This window comes from Coregonus lavaretus (assembly GCF_964263955.1).
Source record: "Coregonus lavaretus genome assembly, chromosome: 15".
NCBI classification, from domain to species: domain Eukaryota; kingdom Metazoa; phylum Chordata; class Actinopteri; order Salmoniformes; family Salmonidae; genus Coregonus; species Coregonus lavaretus.
The window spans coordinates 3,259,129-3,279,477 of NC_140002.1; the positions used below are offsets into that span (position 1 = coordinate 3,259,129).

The 20,349-nt window shown below is 44.8% G+C and overlaps 1 protein-coding gene across 5 annotated transcripts; it reads left to right on the forward strand.

Moving 5' to 3' along the window:
* Positions 1-3,539: 3,539 nt before the first annotated feature.
* On the forward strand, positions 3,540-20,294 carry LOC311142351 (transcription elongation regulator 1-like). Of its 5 annotated transcripts, none has more exons than XM_084177984.1 (21): positions 3,540-3,602; positions 4,351-4,576; positions 4,758-4,910; positions 5,294-5,549; positions 5,780-6,028; positions 7,201-7,263; positions 9,743-9,937; positions 10,050-10,156; positions 10,295-10,380; positions 11,043-11,206; positions 11,311-11,386; positions 12,325-12,463; positions 15,095-15,184; positions 16,940-17,058; positions 17,206-17,356; positions 17,877-18,041; positions 18,267-18,449; positions 18,722-18,901; positions 19,137-19,220; positions 19,330-19,430; positions 19,650-20,294. In XM_084177984.1, the coding sequence occupies exons 1-21, from the start codon at positions 3,556-3,558 to the stop codon at positions 19,849-19,851; spliced, it is 3,036 nt and encodes a 1,011-aa protein (XP_084034110.1). In that variant the 5' UTR covers positions 3,540-3,555; the 3' UTR covers positions 19,852-20,294. The 5 variants fall into 5 exon arrangements, with proteins under 5 accessions (XP_084034110.1, XP_084034107.1, XP_084034108.1 ...); XM_084177981.1 differs by having other exon boundaries at positions 3,543-3,602; positions 5,765-6,028; positions 10,050-10,168; positions 10,292-10,380; XM_084177982.1 differs by having other exon boundaries at positions 3,543-3,602; positions 5,765-6,028; positions 10,050-10,168.
* Positions 20,295-20,349: the final 55 nt, after the last annotated feature.

Consider the following 20,349-nt stretch of genomic DNA (forward strand, 5'->3'; position numbering starts at 1 on the left):
CGGGGACCATAGTCACCAAGAAAACAATTGGTAACACACTACGCCGTGAAGGACTGAAATCCTGCAGCGCCCGCAAGGTCCCCCTGCTCAAGAAAGCACATATACAGGCCCGTCTGAAATTTGCCAATGAACATCTGAATGATTCAGAGGAGAACTGGGTGAAAGTGTTGTGGTCAGATGAGACCAAAATCGAGCTCTTTGCCATCAACTCAACTCGCCGTGTTTGGAGGAGGAGGAATGCTGCCTATGACCCCAAGAACACCATCCCCACCGTCAAACATGGAGGTGGAAACATTATGCTTTGGGGGTGTTTTTCTGCTAAGGGGACAGGACAACTTCACCGCATCAAAGGGACGATGGACGGGGCCATGTACCGTCAAATCTTGGGTGAGAACCTCCTTCCCTCAGCCAGGGCATTGAAAATAAGTCGTGGATGGGTATTCCAGCATGACAATGACCCAAAACACACGACCAAGGCAACAAAGGAGTGGCTCAAGAAGAAGCACATTAAGGTCCTGGAGTGGCCTAGCCAGTCTCCAGACCTTAATCCCATAGAAAATCTGTGGAGGGAGCTGAAGGTTGAAGTTGCCAAACGTCAGCCTCGAAACCTTAATAACTTGGAGAAGATCTGCAAAGAGGAGTGGGACAAAATCCCTCCTGAGATGTGTGCAAACCTGGTGGCCAACTACAAGAAACGTCTGACCTCTGTGATTGCCAACAAGGGTTTTGCCACCAAGTACTAAGTCATGTTTTGCAGAGGGGTCAAATACTTATTTCCCTCATTAAAATGCAAATCAATTTATAACATTTTTTACATGCGTTTTTCTGGATTTTGTTGTTGTTATTCTGTCTCTCACTGTTCAAATAAACCTACCATTAAAATTATAGACTGATCATGTCTTTGTCAGTGGGCAAACGTACAAAATCAGCAGGGGATCAAATACTTTTTTCCCTCACTGTATGTGAACATTTTCCTTCTAGAAAATCTGGAAGTAACACGGAGTGTAGACAGAAATGGCTATATCAAAAGGCCTATGAATGCGTTCATGGTCTGGGCGAGAATCCACAGACCTGCCCTGTCCAAGGCCAACCCAACAGCCAACAACGCAGACGTCAGTGTGCAGCTAGGAGCAGAGTGGAGCAAGCTCACTGAGGAAGAGAAGAGGCCCTACTATGAGGAAGCACGTCAACTCAAAGACAAGCACAGACATGAGTTCCCTGGTAAGCATAGTGCAGGTTGCCTACTCACTCACACCATTCAAGTCCATTTAAACGTATAATTATTGTTTCATATATTCATCATATTTCAAAATTCATATAACTGACACTTTATGATCTTTACTTACTTTTCAAGTGTTTGTTCACAATCTTTACCCATAATCATCACAGGTTGGATCTATCAGCCCAGACCTGGAAAAAGAAAGGGCTACCCTTCTGTGATGTCCTTCGCCCCTCAACCATCCTGCAGCTCTGCAGGTACAAGTGTTCCTGGGGCTGAGTCTTGTCCCATGACCATGGCCATGGCCACCACTACCACCAGCTCCTCTGTTGCAAACACACAGGCCACAGGTAAAGCAATAGCTCACTATCTGGCAATCCCTCACCAGACACACTTTCATTTAGTGCACAAGTATAAGAAGCTAAGAACATACAGATGTTAGTCTCTCCATACAACAGACACATACTACAAAAACATACTTCTATCAACATGGGAAATCTAAAACTACAGTTCATGTTTTAATAGAGATGGAAGGCAGTAGCTGCTATAACAGTAAGCTGGAATAAGGCATGGTAGTATAAAGCTTAATACAGTATTTGTTTTGGTTTTGTCTTCCTAAGGCTCTAATGACCATGGTGTCCAGGGTGCTACAGTGGCAGCTCCAAATGCCTCTCAGAGTACCAGCCCAGTCTCCATATTCTTCCAGACTACTGCCTGCCCACATCCCCACACAACAGCCACTACCTCTGGTGCTAAGCCTGCAGAACGCAAGCGTGAAGCCAGACACTGTGGCAGCAACCTTGAAGAAGCTCCCAAACCCAGGAAAATCAGCAGTCAACAGGCGTACTACAATTCTGCCAGTGAGATTCCCTCTACAATCATGCCATCCAGCTCCAGAGGTCTCCAAATACCACTCTCTAACCTGGCTTACCCACACATGTATCCTCCATCTCCCATGCAACACCCGGTGGGCCTCTTCCCCACCCCTTGCTTCCCCTTTGCTCCGCCCTTCTTCATGCCTGGACCCCAGTTTTATCCAACAGGGTAAGCAATGCATGCTGTTTCATGTTGAATACCAATTTTGTACTATGTAGGTATGCTGTTTGATCTTTTATAATTGTGCAGGTTAGTGGTGAAAATTGAACTATGGTCATTTGAAACGTCATCATCCTGGGATTGGCTTTTTTTCAGATCATACCCTTACCCACATGGCCCATACTCCTACCCAGTTCTCCAACCCCAGGAGTTCTCAAACCCCATGGCTACTCCTATGTCTACTCCGGGCTACCCCTATGATGACAACTACGATCAGCATGAGTCCACGTTCTCCCTTCTCAACAGAGACTACCCGTTTCGGCAGAGAGGGGAGGGCGGGCAGAGATGTCAAGGTCAAGGGCAGGCCCCCACTACCTCTGAGCTCCTGGGTTCGGTCCCACCACTGGATGTGCGTGCCCTGGAGAATGTCTTCACCAACTCTGCGCCAGAGAACCCTGCCAGTGTCCAAGAGGTCCAAGTCACCAATGAGGAGGACGGGGAAGAGGTGCGCGTGATGAGAATTCTCTAGCATCAAACCAAAGTGACATCCTTTAGTAAAATCCCTGATAGAGTATATTTGTTGTCAGTGTATATAAAGTCCCAAAAAGTATCTACAAATAAATTAATAGTTACTGTTATTCTGAAGTAATTTATTTTTTAAAGATAAATACTGTTTTATGAGATCGACCTCTGCTCTGTACAAAATGACATTTTGCAGTATTTTAAAGTGTTTGAAAGGAAGTCTATTTATTTATGCCTTTTTTTCTTCAAATACCTGGTTTGTAAGGAGAAAGGGGTGCTTTGCTGGTTTTATGCAGACTGAGAGTCCAGGCATAGACAGGTACTACTGGCCTATTCAGAGTACTGTGCTCTTCATATAGAAATCCAATAAAAATGCCAATGCACCAATAATACATGTAGAGTGGTCATTGATCCATAAGTTATCATTTTTACACAAGTATAGCAACTACTGTAAATCCAATATTGTTAATAACTTGCATGTAACTATGCAATTATGTATTTTTCTTAGTAAATGTAAATGAGGTTGTGGTACAGTTGCCTGTCTGGCCATCTGTTATGAAATTGTTACCCATCAATAGTTAGGAAAGTCCTAACTGAACAAAGACATCACAGTTGGCTGGACGCAGAGCCCTCTGGCCAGACGATGGCGACTATTTTGTCATCCAATCAGATTTTCTAAATGACGGACGCGTACTATGATTGATAGGGCATTTGGCCAATGTCGCGTAAAAGTTTGTGTGCGGAGGCGTTTCCAGGAAGAGTCGTTTCAATTTTCTGTAATGGCGGACCACGGAGACGGTGAAAGTATTGGGTTTAACGACAAAAGGTGAGGTGGTAGCGAATATAGCCAAGTGAATCATATTTTTGAGAATTACTGTTTTCTACGGTTGTTAGCTAGTTTGACATGAATGTGAACGTGACCTCCCAATGTCGGATCTGTTACATGCGCTCCCGACTAGTAGTGCATTCGGCGCTTAGCTGTGCTCTGACTGTTCAATGTGGCCACGCTAGCAGCTAGCATCATTAGCTAGTCTCGTAGCTAGACTCCCTCCTGACTCGTGTATTTTTCTAAACTATGATGCTATTTAGCTAGCTGCGCGTCGATTTAAATGGCACAACATTAACTAACGGTAGCAACCTAGCTAGTTAGAGTAACAAACGTTGCATTAGCTAGCTAACTAACTAGTGTACACATTCGCTAGCAACCGTTACTGTGTTAATGTGCGTACTACCAGTTTATGTAGTTAGTTAGCTAGCTAGTCAGGCATTTTGCTAGTTAACTTACAATCGTAACTTGACTGCACCGTTTGATCCCAACAAGCAATGTATAGCTAGTTAGACTGTAACGTAAGTTAGCTAGTTAGTCTGATAACATGAATCATGATTTTGTGGGGGTCACTAACGACGTTAGCCTGTGTTGTTGCAAACAATAAGCTGAGAACGGGGAAGATAGCTAGCTAGTAGATATAGTTACAAGATGTTGATAGATTGTGACGATATACCAGATGTTGTGTAGTTAGATAGTTATGATTTTGATTTGGTTCATGAGCCAGGTCCATTTGTTTTGTTTCTAGAATGGCACAGCAGCAGACGCTGCGTTTCCGCGGCCCTGCTCCTCCTCCAACCCCAGTGATGCGTGGTCCACCCCCACTTCTCAGACCCCCACCTCCCCCCTTCGGTATGATGAGAGGGCCTCCGCCACGGGGGCCACTGTTCGGGCGTCCACCGTTTGACCCCAGCATGCCACCCATACCCCCACCAGGAGGCATGCCCCCACCACTCGGACCCCCTCACCTACAGGTACACCTGTCAGAGTTGCAAGGAATCATTTCTGGCAATCGATCCATCCATCTTTTCTATAGTATGTGACTGCTACACATTTTGTCAGTCAGAGGTCTGAATGCATTGAGAGCCTGAAAATCTTAGACTGCAGAGCAAGTATTAAATGCTTGATATTGAAATGAATTTTTTTGTATTTCAGAGACCTCCTTTTATGCCCCCACCGATGGGCAGCATGCCTCCACCACCAGGGATGCTATTCCCTCCTGGAATGCCCCCAGTTCCTGCAGCTGGAGCTCATACTCTTCCCCCTACTGAGGAGATCTGGGTGGAGAACAAGACACCCGAGGGAAAGGTAGAGAATAGCCTCTTACATTTACTCTTACTTAAAGGAAAGATTCACCCATTTTGAATGTTATATTGTTTTTGTGCATCTCTGAGCGACATTCTATTGATTCCCGGGGTCATTTCATGTTTTCATGTGTATTGGAGCTATTGCCATTCAAGCAGGCAGAAGTACAGCTGGTATGACGAGTTTTGCATCCCGGCTGTATTTCTGCCTGCTTGAATGGCCAATAGCGCCGATACACATGAAAACATGAATTGACCCCGGGAATTGATAGATCATCACTTAGTGATGCAGAAAAACAATATAACATTCAAAATGTGTGAATCTTTCCTTTAATAACCTATCTGAATGAATATTTCCCTCATAAGTTATGTCCCCCCTTCCCCTAGGCGTACTACTACAACGCCAGGACTCGAGAGTCAGCCTGGAGCAAACCTGAAGGGGTGAAGGTGATCCAGCAGTCAGAGCTCAACCCTATGATGGGGACCCTGACTGGAACAGGAGCCTCTTCCAATAGCAGCACTGCAGCCTGCACTGCAGCAGCCACACCCTCCCCAGTGTCTACACAGGCTCCTTCCCAGTCCCGCACCATGACTACCAGCCCAGACACCAACACCACCTCTTCTGTGTCCCAGACCATCACTAGTGAGTACAGCACTGGGAAAGGGACATCTGGATCTTCTTTAGTTCTCTGGACAGGTCTGACTTTTATATGGTTAGAAATCCTCATGGTATGACAAAATAAGACTGATTTTAGTGAAAATCACAAAGTTGGAAATGAGTAGTTTTCTGCTTGTCTATGGTTAGTTTTACTGTATGTCCAGACTGCGTGTTGTAACACTCTGCTGGTATTTGCCCAGCTTCTGCTGCTACAGATCTGCAGCCTGTGGTCTCCGTCCCCTCCAGTGTGGGAGTGACGCCGATGGCTTTGGTCAGTGTAACCACAGTTCCATCCTCAGTGACACCAGTCCAGACCATGTCCCTGCTGCCCCAAAGTCTCCCGACTGGCCTGTCCCACCACACCATGTCCCAACCTCACACCACGGCCACAATCCCAGGCTTCCCGCCAGGGGTCATGCACCCCTTCAGAGTGCCTCTACCAGGCATGCACATCCCACTGCCCGGTAAGACATGATCTGCTCTCTCCTCATCCCAAACCTCTCTACCTTGTTTTAACATGACTGACTCTCCACCCCTTTCCATACTGTCATTAGCCATCTCTTCATTTGTTTGTCATCTTAACATTAGGTCTCTTATTGTTATCCCCTGTACATTTTACATGTTAGTCATTTAGCAGACGCTCTTATCCAGAGCGACTTACAGAAGTGAATGCATACATTTTATCTATTAAAAGTAATAGATTAAACAAATAATTGTAGAGGTAGAATGGTCTCGGTCATGGTTGGAGAGATAAATAAGCAAACTAGTTTTTTTTGTTTTTTGATTCTTGAAACTTATTCCACAACTCCATGTTCAACTCTTAGAATGTTTGTTTATTCTTGCACTGCAGTTATTGGAGAAACAAGTCATTTTCAGTCCTGTAGATGGCAGCATTGCTCAAGTTCAGAAAAGGGTCAGCTAGGGGTCGAGAAAACAAATGCAGGAGCAAATTTAAATGCCTTTGAGACGCTGTCCTATAAAGAAAGAGGGCGTTTTTGTTGACTCACTATGCATTTTTTAAATTAATTTAAAGGTGCAATATGCAGAAATCCCTCCGCCATTTCCTGGTTGCTAAAATTCTAATAGTTTGCCTAATTTCAGTTTGTGACAAAACAAGCAATGTATAGTTCAGAGAATCATTGTACCATCTAAAATGCTGTGAAATGTATTTTCAATAACCAAAAATATTGTATTTTCAGCTGTTTGAAACTGGTTTACAAAACCAGAAGTAAAAGATGCAAAAACCAAACTTAAGAACTGGAAGCATAGAAATAGCACATATAGAGAAGATCTACTGCTTCTTAGACTTGCTTTCAATTAGAATTTTGATCTATAACTCACATTTCTATGTGCATTTGGTTGGGTCGTCCAATAAGTTGCATATTGCAGCTTTGAATGTTTTTTTTAACAAAACATTTTTAGTTCAATACTCTGCACATCTACATAACCTAATCAGCACTTTATTGATCCATCTGGTTGTTGCCAGGAAGATAATACTACATGTTATCAAAGGGATAATAGTGGTTGTGGGCCTAGTTTTGAAATGTATTGTTGAAATCTGTGTCTGACCTGCCCCAGCAGCTGGCACCTCTCTCCTCCTGTGTCCAACACAATGCTTGCTTGTCCGTTCTTGCAGGTGTAGCAATGATGCAGATAGTAGGCGGTCCCTATTTAAAGACAGTCTCCCCCAACAATAACGGTAATTCTTTCAAACGTCTCCAGTCAGTATTCTGTTAGATGGCATGTTAGAGATGTTGTGAAAATTATGCTTCTTATTTTTTTTGGCCCCTTTGGCACCACCAAACAATGTGGAGTATTGCTGTTTTATTTTTTCAACATTAGTGAGTTAGACATTTTAGGACTTCCTGTCTTGTTTAAATGCTTTTTTAAGAGGAGATTTAGGAAGGAGACATTTCGGCCCTTGTATTGTGATGAACAGCCAACAGCTGTTTGGACATAACTGCACTGTGGACTTGCGTCAGTACTGTCTCCGTTATAATGTTGGTTTTAGCTAGGTTACTTTTTGCAGGTTTCGATTTGTTGTGTGATAATTTAGTGACAAAGGTGTATAAGTTTTTGTTTTGACAGGCAACACACCTATTTTAGGTTAGGTTACTTTCCATTTAGTACAGGAAATTCACATTTTATTAATGTTGTATTGTCATTTGATAATCATTTTCTTCTTGTGGCATACCTTTGTGGGTTTTTGTTAACATCTCAGTGGCTCAGTTTAGATGTTACCTGTGTACTCATGGCTAGGGAAGGCCCTTTATTTACAATTCGAAAATTAGGTCTAAGTGTTCGACCTAAGACCTTTATATTTCAGGTGAATTCTTATGGGCTCTAAACTTTATACAGTACCAGTCAAAAGTTTGGACACACCTACTCATTCAAGGGTTTTTCTTTATTTTTTACTATTTTCTACATTGTAGAATAATAGTGAAGACATCAAAATTATGAAATAACACATATGGAATCATGTAGTAACCAAAAAAGTGTTAAACAAATAAAGATATATATTTGAGATTCTTCAAAGTAACCACCCTTTGCCTTGATGACAGCTGTGCACACGCTTGGCATTCTCTTAACCAGCTTCATGAGGTAGTCACCTGGAATGCTTTTCCAACAGTCTTGAAGGAGTTCCCACATATGCTGAGCACTTGTTGGCTGCTTTTCCTTTGCCCTGCGGTCCAACTCATCCCAAACCATCTCCATTGGGGTTAGGTCGGGTGATTGTGGAGGCCAGGTCATGTGATGCAGCACTCCGTCACTCTCCTTCTTGGTCAAATAGCCCTTACACAGCCTGTAGGTGTGTTTTGGGTCATTGTACTGTTGAAAAACAAATGATAGTCCCACTAAGCGCAAAGCAGATGGGATGGCCTATTGCTGCAGAATGCTGTGGTAGCCATGCTGGTTAAGTGTGCCTTGAATTCTAAATAAATCACAGACGGTGTCACCAGCAAAGCACCATCACACCACCACCTCCATGCTTCATGGTGGGAACCACACATGCGGAGATAATCTGTTCACCTACTCTGCGTCTCACAAAGACACGGCGGTTGGAACCAAAAATCTAAAATTTGCACTCATCAGACCAAAGGACAGATTTCCACCGGTCTAATGTCCATTGCTTGTGTTTCTTGGCCCAAGCAAGTCTCTTCTTATTGGTATCCTTTTAGTAGTGGTTTCTTTGCAGCAATTCGACCATGAATGCCTGATTCACACAGTCTCCTCTGAACAGTTGATATTGAGATGTCTGTTACTTGAACTCTGTGAAGCATTTATTTGGGCTGCAATCTGAGGTGCAGTTAACTCTAATTAAATTATCCTCTGCAGCAGAGGTAACTCTGGGTCTTCTTTTCCTGTGGCGGTCCTCATGAGAGCCAGTTTCATCATAGCGCTTGATGGTTTTTGCGACTGCACTTGAAGAAACTTTCAGAGTTTTTAACATTTTACGTATTGACTGACCTTCATGTCTTAAAGTAATGATGGACTGTTGTTTCTGTTTGCTTATTTGAGCTGTTCTTGCCATAATATGGACTTGGTCTTTCACCAAATAGGACTATCTTCTGTATACCACCCGTACCTTGTCACAACACAACTGATTGGCTCAAATGCATTAAGGAGGAAATCAATTCCACAAATTAACTTTTAAGAAGGCAAACCTGTTAATTGAAATGCATTCCAGGTGACTACCTCATAAAGCTGGTTGAGAGAATGCCAAGAGTGTGCAAAGCTGTCATCAAGGCAAAGGGTGGCTACTTTGAAGAATCTCAAATATAAAATATATTTTGATTTGTTTAACACTTTCTTTGGTTACTACATGATTCTATGTGTGTTATTTCATAGTTTTGATGTCTTCACTATTATTCTACAATGTAGAAAATAGTAAAAATAAAGAAAAACCCTTGAATGAGTAGGTGTCCAAACTTTTGACTGGTACTGTACATCCTCAGGACATTTCAAGAATGAGCGATATGAGCACTAGCAAAAGTGTCAATAACACAGCATCTTTTTCCATTTGAACCGTTTTACCCAAATGTGGAAGTAGATGCCCTAACCCTCCTGTGCTCTACGGTTGGTTTTGGTTAGATGTACAGTAGAATGGGGTTAGAAGAGGGTTTATCAGAGAGGAATGTGTCTTAAGAAGTATTCTGTGTGTATTTGACCTTCCACAGGTATGCTGCCTGGCATGGGCCCTCCTCTTCTTCCCATGATGCACCACCCCCAGTTGGCCCTGGCGGCGCCCGCCTTGGCAGGCCTCCAGCTCCCAGAGTGGTCTGAGTACAAAACAGCCGACGGGAAAACCTACTACTACAACAACCGCACACTGGAGTCCACCTGGGACAAACCCCAGGAACTACGGGAGAAAGGTTGGTCTACTTAAAGCTTTGGATCTCTCCAACCAGCTAGCATTCATGCTCGACTGGTTAGTGAGATTTTAGATGTTGCATATCTAATGTGTGTGAGTTTCCCCTCCTATAGAGAAAGAGGCAGAGAAGGCTAAGGAGAGACAGCAGGCCCTGGAGGAGGAGGCCATGGAGATGGAGGATGACGAGCCCAAAATAGAGCCCCCTAAGGAGCTAAAGGAGGTGAGAGGGGAGGTGAGAGGAGAGATGGACCCTACTAGTCAGAAAGGTGGCATCATTCTGTCCTGCATTTTAGAATTTGATAAGGTGTATTATTGTCATCCACCTTTTAATAATAGTTGTATTCCTTTCATTGAGCAGGTTAAGGAGGAGGAGATGACTGAAGAGGAGAAAGCAGCACAGAAAGCCAAGCCAGTGGCCACAAACCCCATCCCTGGCACTCCCTGGTATGTAACATAAAGCCAAGCCAGTGGCCACAAACCCCATCCCTGGCACTCCCTGGTATGTAACATAAAGCCAAGCCAGTGGCCACAAACCCCATCCCTGGCACTCCCTGGTATGTAACATAAAGCCAAGCCAGTGGCCACAAACCCCATCCCTGGCACTCCCTGGTATGTAACATAAAGCCAAGCCAGTGGCCACAAACCCCATCCCTGGCACTCCCTGGTATGTAACATAAAGCCAAGCCAGTGGCCACTAACCCCATCCCTGGCATGCAACAGAAAGCCAAGCCAGTGGCCACTAACCCCATCCCTGGCATGTAACAGAAAGCCAAGCCAGTGGCCACAAACCCCATCCCTGGTATACAACAGAAAGCCAAGCCAGTGGCCACTAACCCCATCCCTGGCACTCCCTGGTATACAACAGAAAGCCAAGCCAGTGGCCACTAACCCCATCCCTGGCATGTAACAGAAAGCCAAGCCAGTGGCCACAAACCACATCCCTGGCACTCCCTGGTATACAACAGAAAGCCAAGCCGGTGGCCACTAACCACATCCCTGGTACTCGCTGGTAGGTGCCACTGATGGTAACAGAGCTATGTGCTGTTGTATGGAGGCTGAACTTGCATCACTCACACGCCCTTGTGCCCTATTGAACGTGTGTGTAGGTGTATTGTGTGGACCGGTGACGAGCGTGTGTTCTACTACAACCCCACCACGCGTCTCTCTATGTGGGACCGGCCAGAGGAGCTGGTGGGACGGGCCGACGTTGACAAGAACATCCAGGAACCACCTCACAAGAGAGGCCTGGAGGACGCCACCAGGAAGCTGGGTACGAACACACACGGGCACACTCATTCTGCCTCTGTAGGTGTTCATGACGATGGCCTCATTTGTCATTTTACAATGCTGTCTCATCACTTCTCTCTCCCTCAGGAATCAGCAAAGAGGAGCTTGAGGCAGCAGCAGAGGAAGCTCTGGAAGATGAGCCTGTGAAGGCCAAGAAGAGGAAGTAAGTCCCCAGTCCTCTCCATCCAAGGGCCCAGCACACTTTAGTAGGGGCCATTAACAGCATGTCGAGGCACTCAGTCATTCTTCCTCGTCTGAACAGATAAAACAGCTTGTACAAATTCAAATAAACCCATGATGTACTCTGGCTAAAAATATCTAAATTGTTAGTTTAAGGTTAAGTTAGGGTTTTTGGTCGTGAAAACACTAAATTGCTTGATTTGGATATTTTCCTGTGGGGGTGGAGGGACTGACTCTTTCTGTGGGAAGTAGTCTTTAACCCAGCTTGTACTGACTAAGTAAAGCCTATGATGTCTTCACTGGTTCTGTTAAAGTGGTCAATCAATGGTCACTGTCCAGGTTACCCAATCAGTCACTGTTTCCCATCGGTGCCCTCCAAGCCTGCCTCTCCCCGCTACCCTAAACACTGGTCCTGTTGCACAAGAGACTATTGTTCAGGGAAAAGGCCTGTAGAACACATGGTGATGCCAACATGGGCCTCCAAGGTAACCACCTTGCTTGACCTTCTTCTTCTAGAACTACTGCATTAGGAACCGCAATGAGCAAATGAAGACATGAACCTCCCTGCCCCGTCCCGCCATAGCTGTATGTGATAGTGGAAAAGGGAATACAAAATCCAAGACAGTGAATATCAGTGGTCAGGTATTTGACAAATCCTCCCCCTCCCGATCTTTATAACCCGTAGGACCTATGCAAGACCTAACGTGTATCATTTGGAGTCCACTCATTTGGTAGATGGCCGATAATTGATCAGTCAAGTATAGCAGACCACCTAGGTAGAGATAACATAGAACAACATACTGTTTCATTTCCCCAATTGAAGAAGTTAAGTTTCACCCCAGTCCAGCCCCCTAAACCCCCCCACCCCCCCCTCTATCACTAACTCTCCCCTGGGCCTTGACGTCTTCCCTCTGCTTGCAGGAAGGAGGAAGTGATGAAAGAGGCGGACTCTGAGAAAGAGGCAGCCATGGAGGCGGAGCTGAAGGCTGCCCGAGAGCGGGCCATTGTGCCCCTGGAGAACCGCATGACACAGTTCAGGGACATGCTGCTGAAGAGAGGGGTAAAACACTTCAATCCAACGCAATACTGTAACCAGCTCTGTAATGTTAGACACATTAATCTGAATGGAAGCCCACCAAGGTACACTCTTCAGTTAATTATCCTTGTCTTTGGTGCACTGTTTTATTCCTGTTCCTCTTCCTCTATCTTATGCCCAGTTTATTGACAAGTACATTTCTGCTTATGTTTTGCTTTGGTAATACTATAAAAAGTAAATTCATAAAAGTTAGTTAAACATGTTATGTACACATCTACAATAGTATTGAATTGTAATGATAGACTAAGAATTTAACATTTCACTATTCTACGTAGGGAAGAAATTATTTAATATACACTACCGTTCAAAAGTTGGGGGTCACTTAGAAATGTCTTTGTTTTTCGAAAGAAAAGCATTTATTTTGGTCCATTAAAATAACATCAAATTGATCAGAAATACAGTGTAGACATTGTTAATGTTGTAAATGGCTATGGTAGCTGGAAACAGCTGATTTCTAATGAAATATCTACATAGACGTACAGAGGCCCATTATCAGCAACCATCAGTCCTGTGTTCCAATGGCACGTTGTGTTTGCGAATCCAGGTTTATCATTTTAAAAGGCTAATTGATCATTAGAAAACCCTTTTGCAATTATGTTAGTATAGCTGAAAACTGTTGTGCTGATTTTAAAGAAGCAATAAAACTGGCCTTCTTGAGACTAGTTGAATATCTGGAGCATCAGCAATTGTGGGTTCGATTACAGAATCAAAATGGCCAGAAACAAAGAACTTTCTTCTGTAACTCGTCAGTCTATTCTTGTTCTGAGAAATGAAGGCTATTCCATGTGAGAAATTGCCAAGAAACTGAAGATCTCGTACAATGCTGTGTACTACTCCCTGCACAGAACAGCGCAAACTGGCTCTAACCAGAATAGAAAGAGGAGTGGGAGGCCCCGGTGCACAACTGAGCAAGAGGACAAATACATTTAGTGTCTAGTTTGAGAAACAGACGCCTCACAGGTCCTCAACTCGTAGCTTCATTAAATAGTACCCATAAAACACCAGTCTCAACGTCAACAGTGAAGAGGCGACTCCGGGATGCTGACCTTCTAGGCAGAGTTGCAAAGAAAAAGCCATATCTCAGACTGGCCAATAAAAGATGAAGATGGGCAAAAGAACACAGACACTGGACAGAGGAAGATTGGAAAAAGGTGTTATGGACAGACTAATCGAAGTTTGAGGTGTTCGGATCACAAAGAAGAACATTTGTGAGACGCAGACCAAATGAAAAGATGCTGGAGGAGTGCTTGATGCCATCTGTCAAGCATGGTGGAGGCAATGTGATGGTCTGGGGGTGCTTTGGTGGTGGTAAAGTGGGAGATGTGTACAGGGTAAAGGGGATCTTGAAGAAGGAAGGCTATAACTCCATTTTGCAACGCTATGCCATACCCTGTAGACAGCGCTTGATTGGAGCCAATTTCCTCCTACAACAGGACAATGACCCAAAGCACAGCTCCAAACTATGCAAGAACTATTTAGGGAAGAAGCAGTCAGCTGGTATTCTGTCTATAATGGAGTGGCCAGCAGTCACCGGATCTCAACCCTATTGACCGTATGGTACGTAAGAAGTTCCCATCAAGCCAATCCAACTTGTGGGAGGTGCTTCAAGAAGCATGGGGTGAAATCTCTTCAGATTACCTCAACAAATTGACAACTAGAATGCCAAAGGTCTTGCAAGGCTGTAATTGCTGCAAATGGAGGATTCTTTGACGAAAGCAACGTTTGAAGGACACAATTATTATTTCAATTAAAAATCATTATTTCTAACCTTGTCAATGACTACTCATTTCATGTATGTTTTCATGGAAAACAAGGACATTTCTAAGTGACCCCAAACTTTTGAACGGTAGTGTGTGTGATATATATATGTGTGTTAATCTATTTATTGTACATAATGGTGACTTTTATATATCTTTTTTTGAAAATGACTCGTGCCGTATGCTCATGCTGTACTGGAGTTTATCAGTGTTCTTTGGTTTGTCCAATACATTCATGGGATCCATATATCTACAGGCCTACACTGCCAATGGCGGTCGTAATGTTCCTTATTTACAAACTGGCATGCAGAGTAGACAATAGCTTGATGTTGTCATCTCCTCTAATCTGGGATCATCTTTCATGTGTTCAGCTTCTGTTTGTATTACATGAACTATGTACCAACTTTTCTATCCTATAAACAGTTGTTCAGCTTCTGTTCAGACCCAAAAGAGGCATATTGCAACTCTGACACATCCAAAGCAGAGATAAAAACTAATTGGATTGTAAAATGTATTAAACTACCCTAGCAAGGGAGTTATTGGTGCCTGCCTGCCTGCTCTCTGGAGCCTTTTCCATGGGTACCACCAGCCGTGATTCAAACCTTTTTATTGCCTTGCTCTGCTGTAATTTCATTGCTCCTTTGGGTGTCACTAGTTTGAGGAGTAAAACGTGACTCATTCCAACCCTTTTAGATTTGAGGGGGATTGATTGGGTTGACGGGGGATTATTTCCCCTGGAAGGAAACTAATTTGACTGATGACTGAAAGTGTTATGTGAATGTTGTTGAAGCCCACCTTGATTGGCCTGGTCTCACACCCTCCAACCCCGTGCCTACAGGTCTCAGCATTCTCTACCTGGGAGAAAGAGTTGCACAAGATTGTTTTTGATCCGCGATACCTGCTACTTAACCCCAAAGAGAGAAAGCAGGTATTGTACACTTACAAAATGAATTTATGAATTTAGTTTTTTTTCTCCATATTCAGTCTTATTATGATATGAGCTATGTTTCCCTTTGGGGGAAGATCAGAGCTCTGCGATCAGGTAACATATGTATTTCCCTAGGGGTTACAGTGAGGGGAAAAAGTATTTGATCCCCTGCTGATTTTGTACGTTTGCCCACTGACAAAGAAATTATCAGTCTATCATTTTAATGGTAGGTTTATTTGAACAGTGAGATCCAGAAAAACGCATGTCAAAAATGTTATAAATTGATTTGCATTTTAATGAGGGAAATAAGTATTTGACCCCTCTGCAAAACATGACTTAGTACTTGGTGGCAAAACCCTTGTTGGCAATCACAGAGGTCAGACGTTTCTTGTAGTTGGCCACCAGGTTTGCACACATCTCAGGAGGGATTTTGTCCCACTCCTCTTTGAAGATCTTCTCCAAGTCATTAAGGTTTCGAGGCTGACGTTTGGCAACTCGAACCTTCAGCTCCCTCCACAGAATTTCTATGGGATTAAGGTCTGGAGACTGGCTAGGCCACTCCAGGACCTTAATGTGCTTCTTCTTGAGCCACTCCTTTGTTGCCTTGGCCGTGTGTTTTGGGTCATTGTCATGCTGGAATACCCATCCACGACCCGTTTTCAATGCCCTGGCTGAGGGAAGGAGGTTCTCACCCAAGATTTGACGGTACATGGTCCCGTCCATCGTCCCTTTGATGCGGTGAAGTTGTCCTGTCCCCTTAGCAGAAAAACACCCCTTAGCATAATGTTTCCACCTCCATGTTTGACGGTGGGGATGGTGTTCTTGGGGTCATAGGCAGCATTCCTCCTCCTCCAAACACGGCGAGTTGAGTTGATGGCAAAGAGCTCGATTTTGGTCTCATCTGACCACAACACTTTCACCCAGTTCTCCTCTGAATCATTCAGATGTTCATTGGCAAACTTCAGACGGGCATGTATATGTGCTTTCTTGAGCAGGGGGACCTTGCGGGCGCTGCAGGATTTCAGTCCTTCACGGCGTAGTGTGTTACCAATTGTTTTCTTGGTGACTATGGTCCCAGCTGCCTTGAGATCATTGACAAGATCCTCCCGTGTAGTTCTGGGCTGATTCCTCACCGTTCTCATGATCATTGCAACTCCACGAGGTGAGATCTTGCATGGAGCCTCAGGCCAAGGGAGATTTGACAGTTATTTTGTGTTTCTTCCATTTGCTAATAATAGCACCAACTGTTGTCACCTTCTCACCAAGCTGCTTGGCGATGGTCTTGTAGCCCATTCCAGCCTTGTGTAGGTCTACAATCTTGTCCCTGACATCCTTGGAGAGCTCTTTGGTCTTGGCCATGGTGGAGAGTTTGTAATCTGATTGCTTCTGTGGACAGGTGTCTTTTATACAGGTAACAAGCTGAGATTCGGAGCACTCCCTTTAAGAGTGTGCTCCTAATCTCAGCTCGTTACCTGTATAAAAGACACCTGGGAGCTAGAAATCTTTCTGATTGAGAGGGGGTCAAATACTTATTTCCCTCATTAAAATGCAAATCAATTTATAACATAAATGTGTTTTTCTTAATTTTTTTGTTGTTATTCTGTCTCACTGTTCAAATAAACCTACCATTAAAATTAGAATGATCATTTCTTTATCAGTGGGCAAACTTACAAAATCAGTAGGGGATCAAATACTTTTTCCCTCACTGTATCTGCCAGTCCTGTCTTTTTATTTCTGTCTGCTGGTCCTGTGCAGGTGTTTGACCAGTATGTGAAGACCCGGGCTGAGGAGGAGCGGAAGGAGAAGAAGAACAAGCTGATGCAGTCTAAGGACGAGTTCAGGAAGATGATGGAGGAGGCCAAGCTCACTGCCAGGTCAGACCTCACTACAAACGCCCATTAGTTAATACGTTACCAGTCAGGTGATTAGTTTAATACATTGACTTGGTGTACCAGTCAGGTGTACATTTACATTATTAGTATCTCTCAGGCAGCTAAGAGTTGCTATGTTGTTTGTTTCAGGACAACGTTCAGTGAGTTTGCCTCCAAGCACGCCAAGGACCCACGGTTCAAGACCATAGAGAAGATGAAGGACCGGGAGTCCATCTTTATCGAGTTCATGTCCGCTCTCAAGAAGAAAGAGAAGGAGGACTCCAAGAACAGAGGAGAGAAGGTGAGCACTGGACTGGAAACCCCCATGGCCCACTGAAAACAGTAGCCTGAGGAAGTGATATGCTGGACAAGTAGCTAGCTGCCTGGATTGTGTGCTTAGTGAAACCTGGAAACACTTGGAATATCTGACTGTGTCTATGTTTATAGGCTCCTGAGTGGCGCAGTGGTCTAAGGCACTGCATTGCAGTGCTAGCTGTGCCACTAGAGATCCTGGTTCGATTCCAGGCTCTGTCACAGCCGGCCGCGACCGGGAGACTCATGGGCGGCGCACAATTGGCCCAGCGTTGTCCAGGGTAGGGGAGGGAATGGCCGGCAGGGATGTAGCTCAGTTGATAGAGCATGGCGTTTGCAACGCCAGGTTTGTGGGTTCGATTCCCACGGGGGACCAGTATGAAAAAAAAATTATAATAAAAATATGTATTCACTAACTGTAAGTCGCTCTGGATAAGAGCGTCTGCTAAATGACTAAAATATAAAAATGTAAATGTATGTTCCTATTGTAAACCTGGTCTCTGTCCCAGGTGAAGCAGGACTTCTTTGAGCTGCTTGGTGACCACCACCTGGATGGAGGGCAGCGCTGGAGCAAGGTGAAGGACAAGCTGGAGGGAGACCCCCGCTACAAGGCTGTGGAGAGCTCCAACACCAGAGAGGAACTCTACAAGCAGTATGTGGACAAGCAGGCCAAGGTGGGAGGAACAGGATAGCGCCTCTGAGGCTGCCCTTACTGCTCACACTCACTGGCTCCAGCTTGTCATCTTCTGGCATTTAACCCAGCCCATTCAGTGCCGCGCTCTTAGATGCTGTTTAGCCACTTGACGTGATGGGTGTCATGACGCATGTGGTGATTGCAGACCCCTGTGTATATGATGCTGCCAGAACATGTCTGATGGTTTGTGTCTCTCTCCTGCCAGAACATGGACTCTGATAAGGAGAAGGAGCTGGAGCGCGCCGCCAGGATAGAGGCCAGTCTGAGGGAGAGGGAGCGCGAGGTGCAGAAGGCCCGCTCTGAGCAGACCAAGGAGATCGACAGAGAACGGGAGCAGCACAAGCGGGAGGAAGCCATCCAGCACTTCAGAGCCCTCATGTCTGATATGGTGAGCACACACCATCAACTCAAGTTTGTTCACCCAATAAGGGACCAACAGGACTACATTTGCAGCTGAGAACTTGGGTGAACCAAACATTTGTTTAGATTAAACCCAGTTTGATATGGCCACTGAAAGATCAACTCAACCAGGCTGATCAGAGACAAGAAAGGAACCTTCGTTTTTAGATTGACCTTGTTAATGTCCAGACTTGTGCACTGGTTATTATGTGGACGAAGAACCATGTGCCAGATCCTAATGCTGGTGTGTGTTGTGATCAGGTGCGGTCGTCTGACGCGTCGTGGTCTGACACCCGACGTAACCTGCGTAAGGACCACCGCTGGGAGTCAGCCTCTCTGCTGGAGAGAGATGAGAAGGAGAAACTGTTCAACGAACACGTGGAGGCGCTCTCCAAGAAGAAGAAGGAGAACTTCAGACAGCTACTGGACGAGACCGTCATGGTGAGGGACAACGTTTGGGCTGGTGTTACGCTCTCATTACAGGGCATATGTACACCGACACGGCTTCTTTTAAATGTAAACTCACTGCAGTCCATCTGTGTATGAACACGCTGCCGATATAAAGGTGTCACTGTAAACCTCAAGTCATATCCTGTATGCATGTCATTCAGATACAGCGTATTACCCTGTGAGGAATGACTTGGTAGTACGTGCTTTGATTGACTGTTTGCCACAGATCACACTGACCACCACATGGAAGGAGGTAAAGAAGATCATTAAAGAGGACCCTCGCTGTATCAAGTTCTCCAGTAGTGACAGAGTAAGACCTTTCTCTTTTACGTTACTGTCTACTGGTTGTTTCAGCTACCCATGTCCCCCGTTGACACCAGGCAAAGACGCTGAGGGGTTTGTCTTCTTTTGATTTGTAGAAAAAACAGAGGGAGTTTGAAGACTACATCAAAGACAAGTACATCACAGCCAAAGCTGACTTCAGAACACTTCTGAAAGAGACCAAGTTCATCACGTACAGGTGAGTACAGCAACACGGGCTGGATTGTGACATTCTTTCACTGGTAGCTGAGGGAATAAGGTTCCAATTGACATGTATCATAAGTTGGTTCATTTTAATGGCATTTATACTAGAGTTTTAAACAATTGCTCAATCGATTTTGAGTCAGTAGGAGGTGCTATTGGTCCATCTGCACTGCTGCTTTACTGACTCCTCCCCCCATTTTTGTCCTCCTCTCAGGTCGCGGAAGTTGCTCCTGGAGTCTGAGCAGCACCTGAAGGACGTGGAGAAGGTTCTGCAGAACGACAAGCGTTACCTGGTGCTGGACTGTGTCCCGGATGAGAGGAGAAAACTCCTCATGTTCTACATGGAGGACCTGGACCGCCGTGGTCCCCCTCCTCCCCCCACCGCCTCGGAGCCCACGCGGCGCTCCACCAAGTGACATCAGAGCATCAACTAGCCCTGCACCTGTTCTAGTGCAGCATTCAAACTGTGGTAAACCTGGAACCATCCATCCCTGTATTTATTAAAGCATCATTAGTGCAGCGCTGTGGCTCTCCTCTCCTGCCCACGGGGCCTGACTACTGTAACCCCTGACATCTGACCTTCGGCTCAGCTGAGGTCAAAGGGATAGGCGTAGTAATGCATCTGTGGTTTTCAATCTGCTGCAGCCACCTATGACATATAAGACAACGATGTAAATGATGAATTCTGCTGTTTCTGTGACTCAAGGTATTGCAGGCCTTAGTAACTGTTTTGAGTGCGTCGTTGACATCTACCAACTCACAGTACAGTTTGAATGTTAATGTTTCTTCTCAGTGGTTTAATTTTGATGCGTCGCTTTTTCTGTACATGTTTACTGGAATAAAGGCAACTTTTTTTTTTTTACAATGTAGTCCTGTGATATGTTAATGGTTAAACATTTTAGATACATTTTCTC